The sequence below is a fragment of the Dermochelys coriacea genome, chromosome 10, assembly GCF_009764565.3.
Source record: "Dermochelys coriacea isolate rDerCor1 chromosome 10, rDerCor1.pri.v4, whole genome shotgun sequence".
In the NCBI taxonomy this organism is placed as follows: Eukaryota; Metazoa; Chordata; order Testudines; family Dermochelyidae; genus Dermochelys; species Dermochelys coriacea.
In genome coordinates this window covers 50,006,652-50,021,475 of record NC_050077.1, presented here as the reverse complement: position 1 = coordinate 50,021,475, position 14,824 = coordinate 50,006,652, and the positions used below count along the sequence as shown (strand labels likewise).

The window sequence follows — 14,824 nt, the reverse complement described above, 5'->3', positions numbered from 1 at the left end:
TTAAGCATGAACAAGTGAGTTTGCAAGATTGGGGACTACCGGATACATTTTGGGATAACAGTGGTAAATGAAGCAACAATGAAAAATTGTTCCTGTTAAATATCCATATATTTATGTTATTCAAAATGTGCATGTAACGTTAATTGTTTTCTCATACCAAAGTCATTAAAAAAGCTTTCAGTTTTCCAGTTGAAAACCTAGTTCTACATTTCTAAATCTAATCTATATTTAGACACAATTAAGCATGCTGAAGAATCTATTTTTCCCTGTTTAGAACATTTTGTGATTAGAGATGATAAACAAAGATCTGTATCTGTTGTACTACTACAGCAGGAATGAGATTTGCCACAGACACAAACTGACAAATATAGAATGGATGCAGGTATCAAATAAACAATCAGAGTGATTGGAAAACAAGTTATCCGAGCATTTTGAAAGCTACTATTGTTCTGATTACAGGCCTAGTGGATGGGCAGAAGCAGTAAAAGTGGCATAATATGATTTTAGTAAGGCTTTTCACTCTGTCCCAAACAACATTTTCATAAGCAAACTAGGGCCTAGAAGAAATTACTATAGGGTGAGCACACAAATGGTTGAAAAACTGTACTCAAAGAGTAGTTACCGTTTGCTGTTGAACTGGGAGGGCATATCTAGTGGGCTCCGCAGTGGTCAGTCCTGGATCCAGTACAATTAAATATTTTAATAATGACTTTGATAACAGAATGGAGAGTATGCTTATAAAATCTATGGATTACACCAAGATGGGAGTGGTTACAAGCACTCTGGAGGTCAGGATTAGCATTCAAAACAACCAAGACAAATTGGAGAATTGATGTGAAATCAGCAGGATGAAACTCAGTAAAGATAAGTGCAAAGTACTTTGTTTAGGAAGGAAAAATCAAATGCGCTACAACAAAATGGGAAATAACTGGTTGGTGGTCGTACTGCAGAAAAGGATCGGGGGGTTATTAATGACTCACAAATTGAATATGAGTCAACAATATGATTCAGAGAGAGACAATAAATCTGACAGCCACTTCTTAACAACTAGCTAATATTCTGAGGTGTATTAACAAGAGTGTTATATGTAAAAGATGGTGAGGAAACTGTTCTCCTCTACCTGGCACTGGTGAGTCCTCAGCTGGAGTACTGCATCCAATTCTGGGCACCACACTTTAGAAAAGATGGTGAAAAATTGTAGAGTCCAGAGGAAAGCAACCAAAATTATAAAAGGTTAATGGGGAAAGGTTAAAAAAAACGGGGCATGCTTAGTCTGAGAAAGACTAAGAGGAAACCTGATAATAGTCTTCAAATATGTAAAGAGCTGTTATAAAGAGGACAGTGATCAATTGTTCTCCATGCCCACTAAAGATAGGACAAGAAATAATGGGTGTAATCTGCAGTAAGAGAGTTTTAGGTTAGATAGGAAAAACTTTCTAACTATAAGGGTAGTTAAATCCTGGAATAGGCTTCCAAGGAAGGTTGTGGAATCCCCATCACTGGAGGTTTTTAAGAATAGGATGGATAAATACCTGTCAGGGATGGCCTAGGTTTACTTGGTCCTGCTTCAGTACTCTCAAGGACCTTTCCAGCCCTGCATTTCTATGATTGAGCCTTCCAGCCCTGCATTTCTATGATTCCCCCTTTTTATTTGAGGTTTTTGTGCTACAAAAAATCCCCCTTCCCACTCACATCATCCCATTTTATGTACTCACTTTGGTGTTGACATTTAGCTTGGTCAGCGATAACATATGCTAAGGACCTGGCTCCACAATAATTAATGCAACACTTCTACTCAGTTTTACAGTAGTTTAGGTACAACAGTACTTATCACAGAAAAAATATTCAAACATACTAGTATTTTAAGATGAATACATTTTAAAATGTTGGATCTTCCAAAATACAGGTCTAGGGAAAAAAGGAGTACCCAGATGCTGTATAAGCTTTCAGTCTCCAGGGAAGACAACAGTTTGCACTGATCTTGCACACCACTAAGGTATAATTCAAAAGCAGAATTAATATTCATATCCAACAAACCAACAATTCTATCAAACTAATTATACTGTATTAAGATCATAGCTGAAAAAGTACAGCTATGAAAGGGCACTCCAAGAGAATCAGTGAAAATTCAATGCCTCCACATTGTGGCTTTTTGGACGTTTTAACACTGATTCTGAGTGGTGATGGCCTACTTTCATTTTCATATTCAGGGAAAATTAAATAGATATTATCCAGCTGAAACCTATCCAATTTAAAGAAGTTTCAGATACTGCACCTGAATCCTTCTGTCAATTTCTGCAGTTTTACAACACTTTCCTATTTTCCAAATGTTTTTCTTTCCTCCACTTCTGTAACAGTAGTAGGTTAAAAACAATTCAGGAAGAACTGTGATTCTTAAGTTGATGGTGTCCCTTTAAAGGCAGAACAGTTTATGGAAAATCTTGAATCTAAAGTTTTGAAATTGCTTTCATGTTCTCTAATGATAAACATTATATAATTGTTAAATATTATTACTCTGACATGGACAAAGTTTGTTAGAAGATTTTTTTTTCAAGTGACAGTTTGTATGACAAAGGAGGTGCTGTCGTCATCATGAATAGGTCGGAGTATGAACAAGAGGCTACTAGGCAGCTCTCCAACACCACTTTCTACAAGCCATTACCCTCTGATCCCACTGAGAGTTACCAAAAGAAACTACAGCATTTGCTCAAGAAACTCCCTGAAAAAGCACAAGAAAAAATCCACACAGACACACCTCTAGAACCCCGACCTGGGGTATTCTATCTGCTACCCAAGATCATAAACCTGGAAATCCTGGACGTCCCATCATCTCAGGCATTGGCACCCTGACAGCAGGATTGTCTGGCTATGTAGACTCCCTCCTCAGGCCCTACGTTACCAGCACGCCCAGCTATCTTCGAGACACCACTGACTTCCTGAGGAAACTACAATCCATTGGTGATCTTCCTAAAAAACACCATCCTAGCCACTATGGATGTAGAAGCCCTCTACACCAACATTCCACACAAAGATGGACTACAAGCCATCAGGAACACTATCCCCGATAATGTCACGGCTAACCTGGTGGTGGCTGAACTTTGTGACTTTGTCCTCACCCATAACTATTTCACATTTGGGGACAATGTATACCTTCAAATCAGCAACACTGCGATGGGTACCCGCATGGCCCCACAGTATGCCAACATTTTTATGGCTGATTTAGAACAACACTTCCTCAGCTCTCGTCCCCTAATGCCCCTACTCTACTTGCGCTACATTGATGACATCTTCATCATCTGGACCCATGGAAAAGAAGCTCTTGAGGAATTCCACCATGATTTCAACAATTTCCATCCCACCATCAACCTCAGCCTGGACCAGTCCACACAAGAGATCCACTTCCTGGACACTACGGTACTAATAAGCGATGGTCACATAAACACCACCCTATATCGGAAACCTACTGACCGCTATTCCTACCTACATGCCTCTAGCTTTCATCCAGATCATACCACACGATCCATTGTCTACAGCCAAACGCTACGATATAACCGCATTTGCTCCAACCCCTCAGACAGAGACAAACACCTACAAGATCTCTATCCTGCATTCTTACAACTACAGTACCCACCTACTGAAGTGAAGAAACAGATTGACAGAGCCAGAAGAGTACCCAGAAGTCACCTACTACAGGACAGGCCCAATAAAGAAAATAACAGAACGCCACTAGCCATCATCTTCAGCCCCCAACTAAAACCTCTCCAACGCATCATCAAGGATCTACAACCTATCCTGAAGGATGACCCACCACTCTCACAGATCTTGGGAGACAGGCCAGTCCTTGCTTACAGACAGCCCCCCAATCTGAAGCAAATACTCACCAGCAACCACACACCACACAACAGAACCACTAACCCAGGAACTTATCCTTGCAACAAAGCCCGTTGCCAACTCTGTCCACATATCTACTCAGGGGACACCATCATAGGGCCTAATCACATCAGACACACTATCAGAGGCTCATTCACCTGTGCATCTACCAATGTGATATATGCCATCATGTGCCAGCAATGCCCCTCTGCGATGTACATTGGTCAAACTGGACAGTCTCTACGTAAAAGAATAAATGGACACAAATCAGACGTCAAGAACTATAACATTCAAAAACCAGTCGGAGAACACTTCAATCTCTCCGGTCACTCTATTACAGACCTGAGGGTGGCTATCCTTCAACAAAAAAACTTCAAAAACAGACTCCAACGAGAGACTGCTGAATTGGAATTACTTTGCAAACTGGATACAATTAACTTAGGCTTGAATAGAGACTGGGAATGGATGAGTCATTACACAAAGTAAAACTATTTCCCCATGTTATTTCTCCCCCCACACCACCCCCCACTGTTCCTCAGATGTTCTTGTTAACTGCTGGAAATAGCCTACTTGCTTGTCACCATGAAAGGTTTTCCTCCTTCCCCCCCACTGCTGGTGATGGCTCATCTTTAGTGATCACTCTCCTTAAAGTGTGTATGATAAAACCCATTGTTTCATGTTCTGTGTGTGTGTATATAAATCTCCCCTCTGTATTTTCCACCAAATGCATCCGATGAAGTGAGCTGTAGCTCACGAAAGCTTATGCTCAAATAAATTTGTTAGTCTCTATGGTGCCACAAGTACTCCTTTTCTTTTTTCTGATAACATCAGTGTAACTGGGTGGCTTGCCCCAAGGTCTGTAGCACCTGAGGCTAAGCCCCACCTGAGAGGACTCAGAAAATTTCAGTATAAAAAGAGCAGGAAGCTATGGCATATAATCTGTAGAGAATGAGGAAAACATTCCAAGAAGGGAGGCTGGGGAGAGACCCTCACCAAGCAGGGAAGGAACTTGCAAAGCCCTCTAGGCAGGGAGGCCTGGGAGGAGGAAGAAAAACCTTGGGCTGTGTGGACCTATCAATGGACTTTGTTTTGGGGTTTTGAGTTTTATTTACAGATTATATATATTATATATAAACCAAGTCCCAAAAGAATGTATTTTTGACCAACAAAAAGCCTGAAGTGTATTTGAACAGTCCAAGAGGGGAAATTGAGGCAGACTCCCTGTAGCTCACAAGGGGGCACATAGGAGGCTGACTGTAACCCAGCCTAGCTACAGTCAACAAAAGGGGAGAAATCAGTAAAGATACCTTTTATTTCATCTTTATCAAATTTTGTATATGTTTTACAAAATTATAATTGAATTAAACAGGAAGTATAATGAAGAAATTAGTTTAAAATATTGATGATATCTATGTTTTAAGCAGTTATCAAATTTAAGATACAATTTTTAGGTATAAACATTTTTACTTCAAACTTAAACTTCTTTTTTGGGTGGGAGAGTAAGAGAAGGTTGTGGGGAAGGAAGTTCAATACTTACTATCGTCCTCTTTGCTTTCCAGTGGGACATTCCATGCAATAAGGTTTCTTGCTGTACGACCCTCTTCTGCAACAATTTTCCTCACTTTGTCATGACTATTAGAGCGCTGGAAAGAAGCCTGAAAATGTGAAATATAGGAAAAATGCATCATTCTATTTTAAGCTAATATATTAATTATCTCAAAACATTAATGCTAAAACATCCAAAAAGGGGCTTGCAGTTGACAATCCTCACACAAGTATAAATATTAACTACTATTTGTAAAAGTCTGTGAGATGGGTATTGTATTTTCACAACCTATTAGAAACTGTAAAAAGAAAAGGAGTACCCGTGGCACCTTAGAGACTAACAAATTTATTAGAGCATAAGCTTTCATGAGCTACAGCTCACTTCATCGGATGCATTTGGTGGAAAAAACAGAGGAGAGATTTATATACACACACACAGAGAACATGAAACAATGGGTTTATCATACACACTGTAAAGGAGAGTGATCACTTAAGATAAGCCATCACCAGCAGCAGGGGGGGGGGGGAAAGGAGGAAAACCTTTCATGGTGACAAGCAAGGTAGGCTATTTCCAGCAGTTAACAAGAATATCTGAGGAACAGTGGGGGGTGGGGTGGGGGGAGAAATAACATGGGGAAATAGTTTTACTTTGTGTAATGACTCATCCATTCCCAGTCTCTATTCAAGCCTAAGTTAATTGTATCCAGTTTGCAAATTAATTCCAATTCAGCAGTCTCTCGTTGGAGTCTGTTTTTGAAGCTTTTTTGTTGAAGTATAGCCACTCTTAGGTCTGTGATCGAGTGACCAGAGAGATTGAAGTGTTCTCCAACTGGTTTTTGAATGTTATAATTCTTGACGTCTGATTTGTGTCCATTCATTCTTTTACGTAGAGACCGTCCAGTTTGGCCAATGTACATGGCAGAGGGGCATTGCTGGCACATGATGGCATATATCACATTGGTAGATGCGCAGGTGAACGAGCCTCTGATAGTGTGGCTGATGTGATTAGGCCCTATGATGGTATCCCCTGAATAGATATGTGGACAGAGTTGGCAACGGGCTTTGTTGCAAGGATAGGTTCCTGGGTTAGTGGTTCTGTTGTGTGGTTGCTGGTGAGTATTTGCTTCAGATTGGGGGGCTGTCTGTAAGCAAGGACTGGTCTATCTCCCAAGATCTGAGAGAGCGATGGCTCGTCCTTCAGGATAGGTTGTAGATCCTTGATGATGCGTTGGAGAGGTTTTAGTTGGGGGCTGAAGATGATGGCTAGTGGCGTTCTGTTATTTTCTTTATTGGGCCTGTCCTGTAGTAGGTGACTTCTGGGTACTCTTCTGGCTCTGTCAATCTGTTTCTTCACTTCAGCAGGTGGGTACTGTAGTTGTAAGAATGCAGGATAGAGATCTTGTAGGTGTTTGTCTCTGTCTGAGGGGTTGGAGCAAATGCGGTTATATCATAGCGCTTGGCTGTAGACAATGGATCGAGTGGTATGATCTGGATGAAAGCTAGAGGCATGTAGGTAGGAATAGCGGTCAGTAGGTTTCCGATATAGGGTGGTGTTTATGTGACCATCGCTTATTAGCACCGTAGTGTCCAGGAAGTGGATCTCTTGTGTGGACTGGTCCAGGCTGAGGTTGATGGTGGGACGGAAATTGTTGAAATCATGGTGGAATTCCTCAAGAGCTTCTTTTCCATGGGTCCAGATGATGAAGATGTCATCAATGTAGCGCAAGTAGAGTAGGGGCATTAGGGGACGAGAGCTGAGGAAGCGTTGTTCTAAGTCAGCCATAAAAATGTTGGCATACTGTGGGGCCATGCGGGTACCCATCGCAGTGCCGCTGATTTGAAGGTATACATTGTCACCAAATGTGAAATAGTTATGGGTCAGGACAAAGTCACAAAGTTCAGCCACCAGGTTAGCCGTGACAGTATCGGGGATACTGTTCCTGACGGCTTGTAGCCCATCTTTGTGTGGAATGTTGGTGTAGAGGGCTTCTACATCCACAGTGGCTAGGATGGTGTTTTTAGGAAGATCACCAATGGACTGTAGTTTCCTCAGGAAGTTAGTGGTGTCTCGAAGATAGCTGGGAGTGCTGGTAACGAAGGGCCTGAGGAGGGAGTCTACATAGCCAGACAATCCTGCTGTCAGGGTGCCAATGCCTGAGATGATGGGGCGTCCAGGATTTCCAGGTTTATGGATCTTGGGTAGCAGATAGAATACCCCAGGTCGGGGCTCCAGGGGTGTGTCTGTGCGGATTTGTTCTTGTGCTTTTTCAGGGAGTTTCTTGAGCAAATGCTGTAGTTTCTTTTGGTAACTCTCAGTGGGATCAGAGGGTAATGGCTTGTAGAAAGTGGTGTTGGAGAGCTGCCTAGTAGCCTCTTGTTCATACTCCGACCTATTCATGATGACGACAGCACCTCCTTTGTCAGCCTTTTTGATTATTACTGAGTCATTACACAAAGTAAAACTATTTCCCCATGGTATTTCTCCCTCCCACCCCACCCCCCACTGTTCCTCTGATATTCTTGTTAACTGCTGGAATTAGCCTACCTTGCTTGTCACCATGAAAGGTTTTCCTCCTTTTCCCCCCCCTGCTGCTGGTGATGGCTTATCTTAAGTGATCACTCTCCTTTACAGTGTGTATGATAAACCCATTGTTTCATGTTCTCTGTGTGTGTGTATATAAATCTCTCCTCTGCTTTTTCCACCAAATGCATCCGATGAAGTGAGCTGTAGCTCACGAAAGCTTATGCTCTAATAAATTTGTTAGTCTCTAAGGTGCCACGGGTACTCCTTTTCTTTTTGCGAATACAGACTAACACGGCTGCTACTCTGAAACCTATTAGAAACTGTGTGGGTGGCATGAATGTACTCATTCATTTTCACAGAGAAGAGGCATATGTCATAGCTCTTACAGCATCTTCTAGCAGAATGTTTAATCAGAATGAGAACTAGTGTCTAGCCCTCAGCTGGGGTTTGTCTACACCTGACTTTTTTTTAACCTTGATTAAATTGATTGCCAGCATTAGAGAAGTGTTTATACCTTTATGAGAGTGTTTACCTTTTGTTAACCCCACCTGCTGCACTTTTGATGTGGCTACTGCTCCTAAACCTGGATAAAATGGGAAGGACAAGGCAAACATCTAGCCCCATATAAAACAAACAAAAAACAAACTCATTGGTTATAGAAATGGAACCAGGCTACCACTCTATTAGAGATGGCTGCCAATGCCTCATATTTCATGAAGGGTTCTGGAAAAAGCCAGTCTGTGGAAGCCAGGACCCCACAAATGCTGATGATGGCAGCAAGAAAACACCTCAAAATTGGTTATTGGAATGCGAGAACAACATTTCAAACATCAATGATCTCACAAATCATGAGGGAAATGGATAATTATGTACTCAAAATCCTGGACATCAGTGAGAACAGATTGACCTGGTGTGGACAAGAAGCACTTCTAGCAAGAAAAGAAAACTGTCATTGGTTCAAGTCATTGTGATAACAAACATTGAGTGGGAGTAGCACTCATTATGACATACTGGGCATACGTCATCAACTAGGCATACATCAACCAACACATCATATATGCCAGACTCCAAACCAGATTGGACCAAAAGTGTCAATCAGACAGCGCTATGCTCTCCCAGAGGAACATAGCTTCAAGAATAAAGAGGAATTCTTCTATTGCCTCCAGAGTGTGATTGACAGAATAACAAAACATGATTTACTCCTTGTGATGGGTGACCTTTAACACTAACTTAGGATGTGGAAAGAGTGGACAGGGAAGCATGGGTTGATAATCATCAACCAAAATGGCAAGAGATTCATTGAACTGTATTGGTATCCAACCTAATTCTTGCAAGCACCCTATTCCCTCACGAAGAGACACACAAAGAAAGATGGAATTCACCAGATGCTAAAACAAAACAAAAACCAAAATAGATTGACCATGTGTGCATCAACTGAAGATTCAAGATGCAAGGGCATATCAAGCTGCAAATATTAGCAGTGATGACAATCTCTGCATTTGCTGCACTGAAAATAACATTAAGGAAGATCACCTTTTACCCAGAAAGTGGCAAATAAAATCAACAGTACGAAGTTGAAAATGAAAGACTTGTTAGAAATTCCATCTTGAATTAAGGAACAGATTTGAAGCACTGCCAAAGGCAGATCAAAGTGATACACAGACTGAACCTTAAGAAAAATGGGCAGCACTGAGAGGCAAGGGGATTGAAGCTGCAGGAATAACAGCGGGATATCAACATAGACAGAGCAAAAATTGGATAAGCCAAGAGACAAGGCACCTCATCAAGGAAAGGAAAGCACTGCAAGGAAAACTCCTGCATACTAAGACCAATGAAATATTGGGAAAATCAAAGGAGGAATATAAGAAAGCAGACAAAAAACGTGAAAACGAATGCAAGGAAAGATAAATGGAGATATGCTGAAAACCTAGCAGCTGAAGCTGAAAATGCTGCTATGAAAGGAAGCCACAGAGACATTTACTAAATGACTGAAACCTTTGTGAAAATTTCAAAATAAGAAATTGATCAGTCAAAGACAAAGATGAAAAAATGCTTACAACTAATAGAAAAATAGACGGGCAGAGTCTTCAACCGACCCAGCCCCACCTCAGCACCAGATTTTGATGAAATATGCTAAACTGATCAACTTGACATTAACATCAGTTCAATAGAGATGTTGAAAATACAGGCTGTAGTCAAGAAGCTGAAAAACAACAAAGCAGCAGCAGATGACCAAATCACAGCAGGAATGCTAAAAGCAGTTGATAACACAATGCTAACAAATCTGAAAGAACTGTTTAATTAAGTCTGGTAAAAGGAGACCCTCCCTTCCCTCCCGACTACTAGAAACAAGGAATCTTTGTCAGAATAACCCAAAAAGGTTATCTCACTGACTGTAACAACTGGAGAGGATTCAGAGTAGCAGCCGTGTTAGTATGTATTCGCAAAAAGAAAAGGAGTACTTGTGGCACCTTAGAGACTAAAATTTATTTGAGCATAAGCTTTCGTGAGCTACAGTTACACTACTGCAGAAAGTTTCTGCAGTGTGACACTGTGATGTAGTGGGGATTTTCCCTTGTTATGTTGTATGTAAGCCTATGAGAGCCTTACTGTTTTGCATGAATGCTGTGTGTGCCTCAGTTTCCGTGTGTACTGCACCAGTACACACATGTGGGAATAAGGATGTGTTACTTTTGCAGGGGCTGCTCCAGCTGCCTGCACGGATGCTATAGCTGCCCCTTTGTAACCTGAGACCCAGGAGAGGGATGCAACCAGGTGACTCTTGGCCTGGGAGACAAAAAACGGAGGAGGAGCAACGGGCAGGTCAGGGGCAAGGAAACAGGAAGCGAGTCAGTCTCAGCTGGCTTGGAGCGCAGGGGCTCTTGCCTCGCCTCCCCCCAGATGGACTTGGCTGAAAGTCATTGATTTCTGTACTAACAAGTTCTGTTCTACACTGTGTTCCTGTCGACTAATAAACTTTCCGTTTTACCAGCTTGCTGAGAGTCACGTCTGACCGTGGAGTTGGGGTGCAGGGCGCTCTGGCTTCCCCAGAAGCCTCGCTCCGACAGACTCACTGCGGGAAGTGCACAGTGTGGAAGGGGATGCTGAATGCTCCAAGGTCAGACCCAGGAAAGTTGAACTTATGTAAGCTTCTTGCCCTGGAAACAGTATGTTCAGAGAGAGGAGGCATGCTCCTCGCGTCCTGGCTGGCTTCATATGGAGTAGTTCCAGAGCATCGCCCCAGTGACTCCATGACAGATACTACACAGGATGAAAGAAACAGTGGGTGCTAAGCTTACAGAACATGCGGGATTCAGGTCTAGGAGATCCTATGTAGACCAGATATTCACACTAAAGACCATCATAGAAGAAGGTATCAATTTCATTGATTTTCAAAAGGCATTTGACAGCCTACACAGATATACATTGTAGAGTATTCTCCAGTCCCTGGAATCCCAGCTGAAGCTTTCAACATCATTAAGGCCATGTATAGAGATGTGAAATGTTCTGTAAAGGTGAATAACCAGGCAACAAAGTTCAAAGTGCACACCGGAGTGAAAAAGGGCTGCTTTCATTCTCAACTGCTGTTTGGCATTGCCATAAATTGGATAATGAAGTGTATTAGCAATACAAACACTGGTACAGAATGGGTAGATGGCAAATGCCTTGAAGAGCTAGACTTTGCCAATGATACTGCATTATGACAACCCTGAAAAATTATGAAGACAGATAACCTGGCAAAAAGAGCAGGCCAACCAGGATTCAAATCAGTTATGATAAAACAAAGATCCCTGAAACCCAGATGTAAAAGTAGCAATATCACATTAGAAGGCAAAAACAAGAAGAAAGAAGAACAGTTCATCTACCTGGGCAGCATCTACTAGTCAATGGAAACGTTAAAGAGGGATCGACACGGATAGTAAAGCATCTACAGCATTCTTTACACTCAACAATGTATGGAAATCAAAGATGCACAGTACCAGAACAAAGCTGAGAATTTTCAACTCAAACACAATCTCAGTTTTCACATAAGGCTATGAAAACTGCAGATCTACTAAAATGTTACTTAGAAAACTATGCTGCTTCGAAAGTAAGTGGCTTTGAAAGATTTTGGGCATTGAAGGGAAAGACTTCATCACTAATGAAGAGATCTAATCAATCATCAATCAGTATCTCATCTCCACCAAAACCAGAAGGAATTATGGGACATATTTGGGGGGTTTATTCTGGATACCAACACACAGACTCCCACATGATGTCACTGAGTTGAAACCAATTGCTATGAAAAAGAGAGGGTACCCAAGAGAACCCTTAAAAAAAGCCTTGGTAGGGAGGACAGAACAGCTGATCTCAACACCATAAAGTAGATGGAAGAATGACAGAAGAACAGAATAGACGAATTTCTGCCCTGTGCGCTAACACTGGCATGAGAAGGATGAAAAGTGATAATAAATTATCTTGAATTAATTGGCAATCAATTAAAACAAAGTAAAAAAAAGTCTAGTGTTGACAAAACCCTAGGCCAAAAATACACGTTAGCGTGGCAAAGAAACTCTAGAGAGGAGATCTGGTTTATCTGGGCCACTTATTTCATGCTAAAATTATACCTTTTCTTCCTAGTGGAAACAAGACCCTAGAAGATAACTTACTACTATACAAAGCTATAGTAGAGAAGTTAAGGATATAAGAAGGATCCCTGAGGATGATTCCCACTAACTTAAGAAACAAATTTGGTTAGATTTGTAAAATATACTCAGTTCAAGGCTTTGAAAGCATATACAATAAAACAAACATTAACAGATATTGACTAACATCAACTAAAAAAATTCTTGCCTCACAACAGAATGCAACCAGGCACTCCACAGGAAAAAGCCTGACTAAGAAGGCAGACTTTATACCATGGCACTGCAGATCAAAAGACTAGGGCCTTCTGAGACAGGCATAACATGCAAGAGCTGGCTTTAAAAGGACCCTCTGCTGAGACTGCACTTCTTCCAATACAACATTAAGAAGATGGAAAAAAAGGGAGAATCTTAACTTCATTACATTCATAACTGTTGACAAAAGTGCAATAAAAATAAAACTAATGACGACTTACAAAACAAAATTAAACAACTAGGCTAAGAAATATGGATTATCATAACAATGTTTTATTATTGAATTGGTCACTTTCTTGTGATTTTATTTTATTGCATTACACTGAAATCATCTAATATTTAAGATATGACTTCAAAAAGTAACAACTACAGTAAATGACATTCAGAGTCCAAGTTAGTAAGCTATCAATAGGAATCTTAGTCATTTTACTCTAGCTGAAAAGTCCTAAAAACTTCTACTTACAAATGAACAAATATTTACTTACAAATATTTGTACTTTTATTCCTGCAGTATGTCATATTTGTTTAAAAATGGCTTGTATAATGTACTTCTACATCATTTTCTATCTGAGGCTCTTAAACCAACTTATAAGTAATAAATTTAGCCTCGCAGTATCCCTTTAAGGTACTGTGAGTTGATGGGCAGCTTCACCAGGCAGGGACAGGATATAAAGCTCCAACCTTAAGTCTTTTAAAACCCTTTACTCGGGGCTTGTTTTATTATCAAATCAAGTAAAAAAAAACCCTGGGTAATAATTCCAAGAAGGTTTCCCTGTGTTAGCCAGACAGGAGGGAGAGAACGCATCCTTTCCGTAAGAGCAGTCCAGCCTGCACCAACAGGGAAGGAAAAGGATGCATCATTCCACTTTGGGTAGCGCCTACTGGCCATTATTCACAATTGGCTCCTGCTCCCTGCAAGTGTCTCCCTCTCTGCCTGAAAAACGCAGAAAGCCCTGTCTCAGATCCTTCCCTGAAGTGGGACTCTTCTACCTGCCTAAGAGGCAGGAAGCTTTATATGTGATTTCCTATAAAGCAGGACTAGGATCATGTTACCTGCAGCTACAGCTCAAAATTTTAAAGGCACAAAGGCTGTCACAGGTGCACTGGGATGTTCATATGCACCACTGTGCCTTGTTACAGGTACATATTATGACCACTTCAGGGCTTGTTTCTATAAACACTTAAAAGGTCACAGTCAATTTGAAAATCGCATTTACATCTGAAAATGTTGTAGCTACTACCATTACAAATAAACCCTAAGATAACTGTAACTGAAAGAAATTAAAAGAAAAATTATTCTCTTTTCAGATTGTTTACTTTCTTCAATTGACAGCACACTGTGCATAGTCTTACCGTTTTGTTGATGGGACATTCCCTCTTTCATGCTCTGCAAGAGGGAGTTTATTGTTAACAGCAGGAGCAGAGCTCAAATTGAAAGGTAGGAAATAACAGTCAGGTATGTGTACATAGACAAAGCGGGGAGGAAAGGAAGGCTGGCCTGTAAAAGTTTGGTGATGTTGCTCTCAGTCCCATCCAAAAGACTTTTCCAAATGTAAACAGGGCGGGAAGAAAAGCTCCTATAACAAATTTTAAAGTACATTTAACGAAATTCAAAACATACTACTTAAAGAGGGCTCTGTACAAAAATTAATTCAAAAGTTCAAGTTATAGTATGTAACTACCCATGTGAACAGTCCCACTGAAGTCAGCAGAACCATTCATGTAGTTAACTGTTTGCAGTACATGTTGAGAAAATGAACCACAAAAAGTTAATAAACCCAATATTTTAAGCATTATAGTACAGATCAAGATGTTTCCTGCACCATACTTACAACTTTAGGCCCCAATCTTGCAACCATTTCAGTCCATGAGTACTATCATCTTTAATAACCAAGTCTGCAGACTGTACTAGATGAGGCACTGTAGTTTAAACTGTTTTATCTATGTGTATAGTGGTAGTATGAAATGCAATAAATGTGTGTGAGAAACTGCACATTATTTTGAATGT

General features: G+C 40.8%; 1 protein-coding gene across 1 annotated transcript in view; it reads right to left on the bottom strand.

The window, feature by feature from the left end:
• Positions 1-14,824, bottom strand: part of SCAPER (S-phase cyclin A associated protein in the ER) — a 363,891-nt gene that overhangs the window by 332,881 nt on the left and 16,186 nt on the right. The window contains 1 exon segment of the mRNA XM_043494057.1: positions 5,408-5,525. Within this exon segment, the coding sequence (XP_043349992.1) occupies positions 5,408-5,525 (118 nt within the window).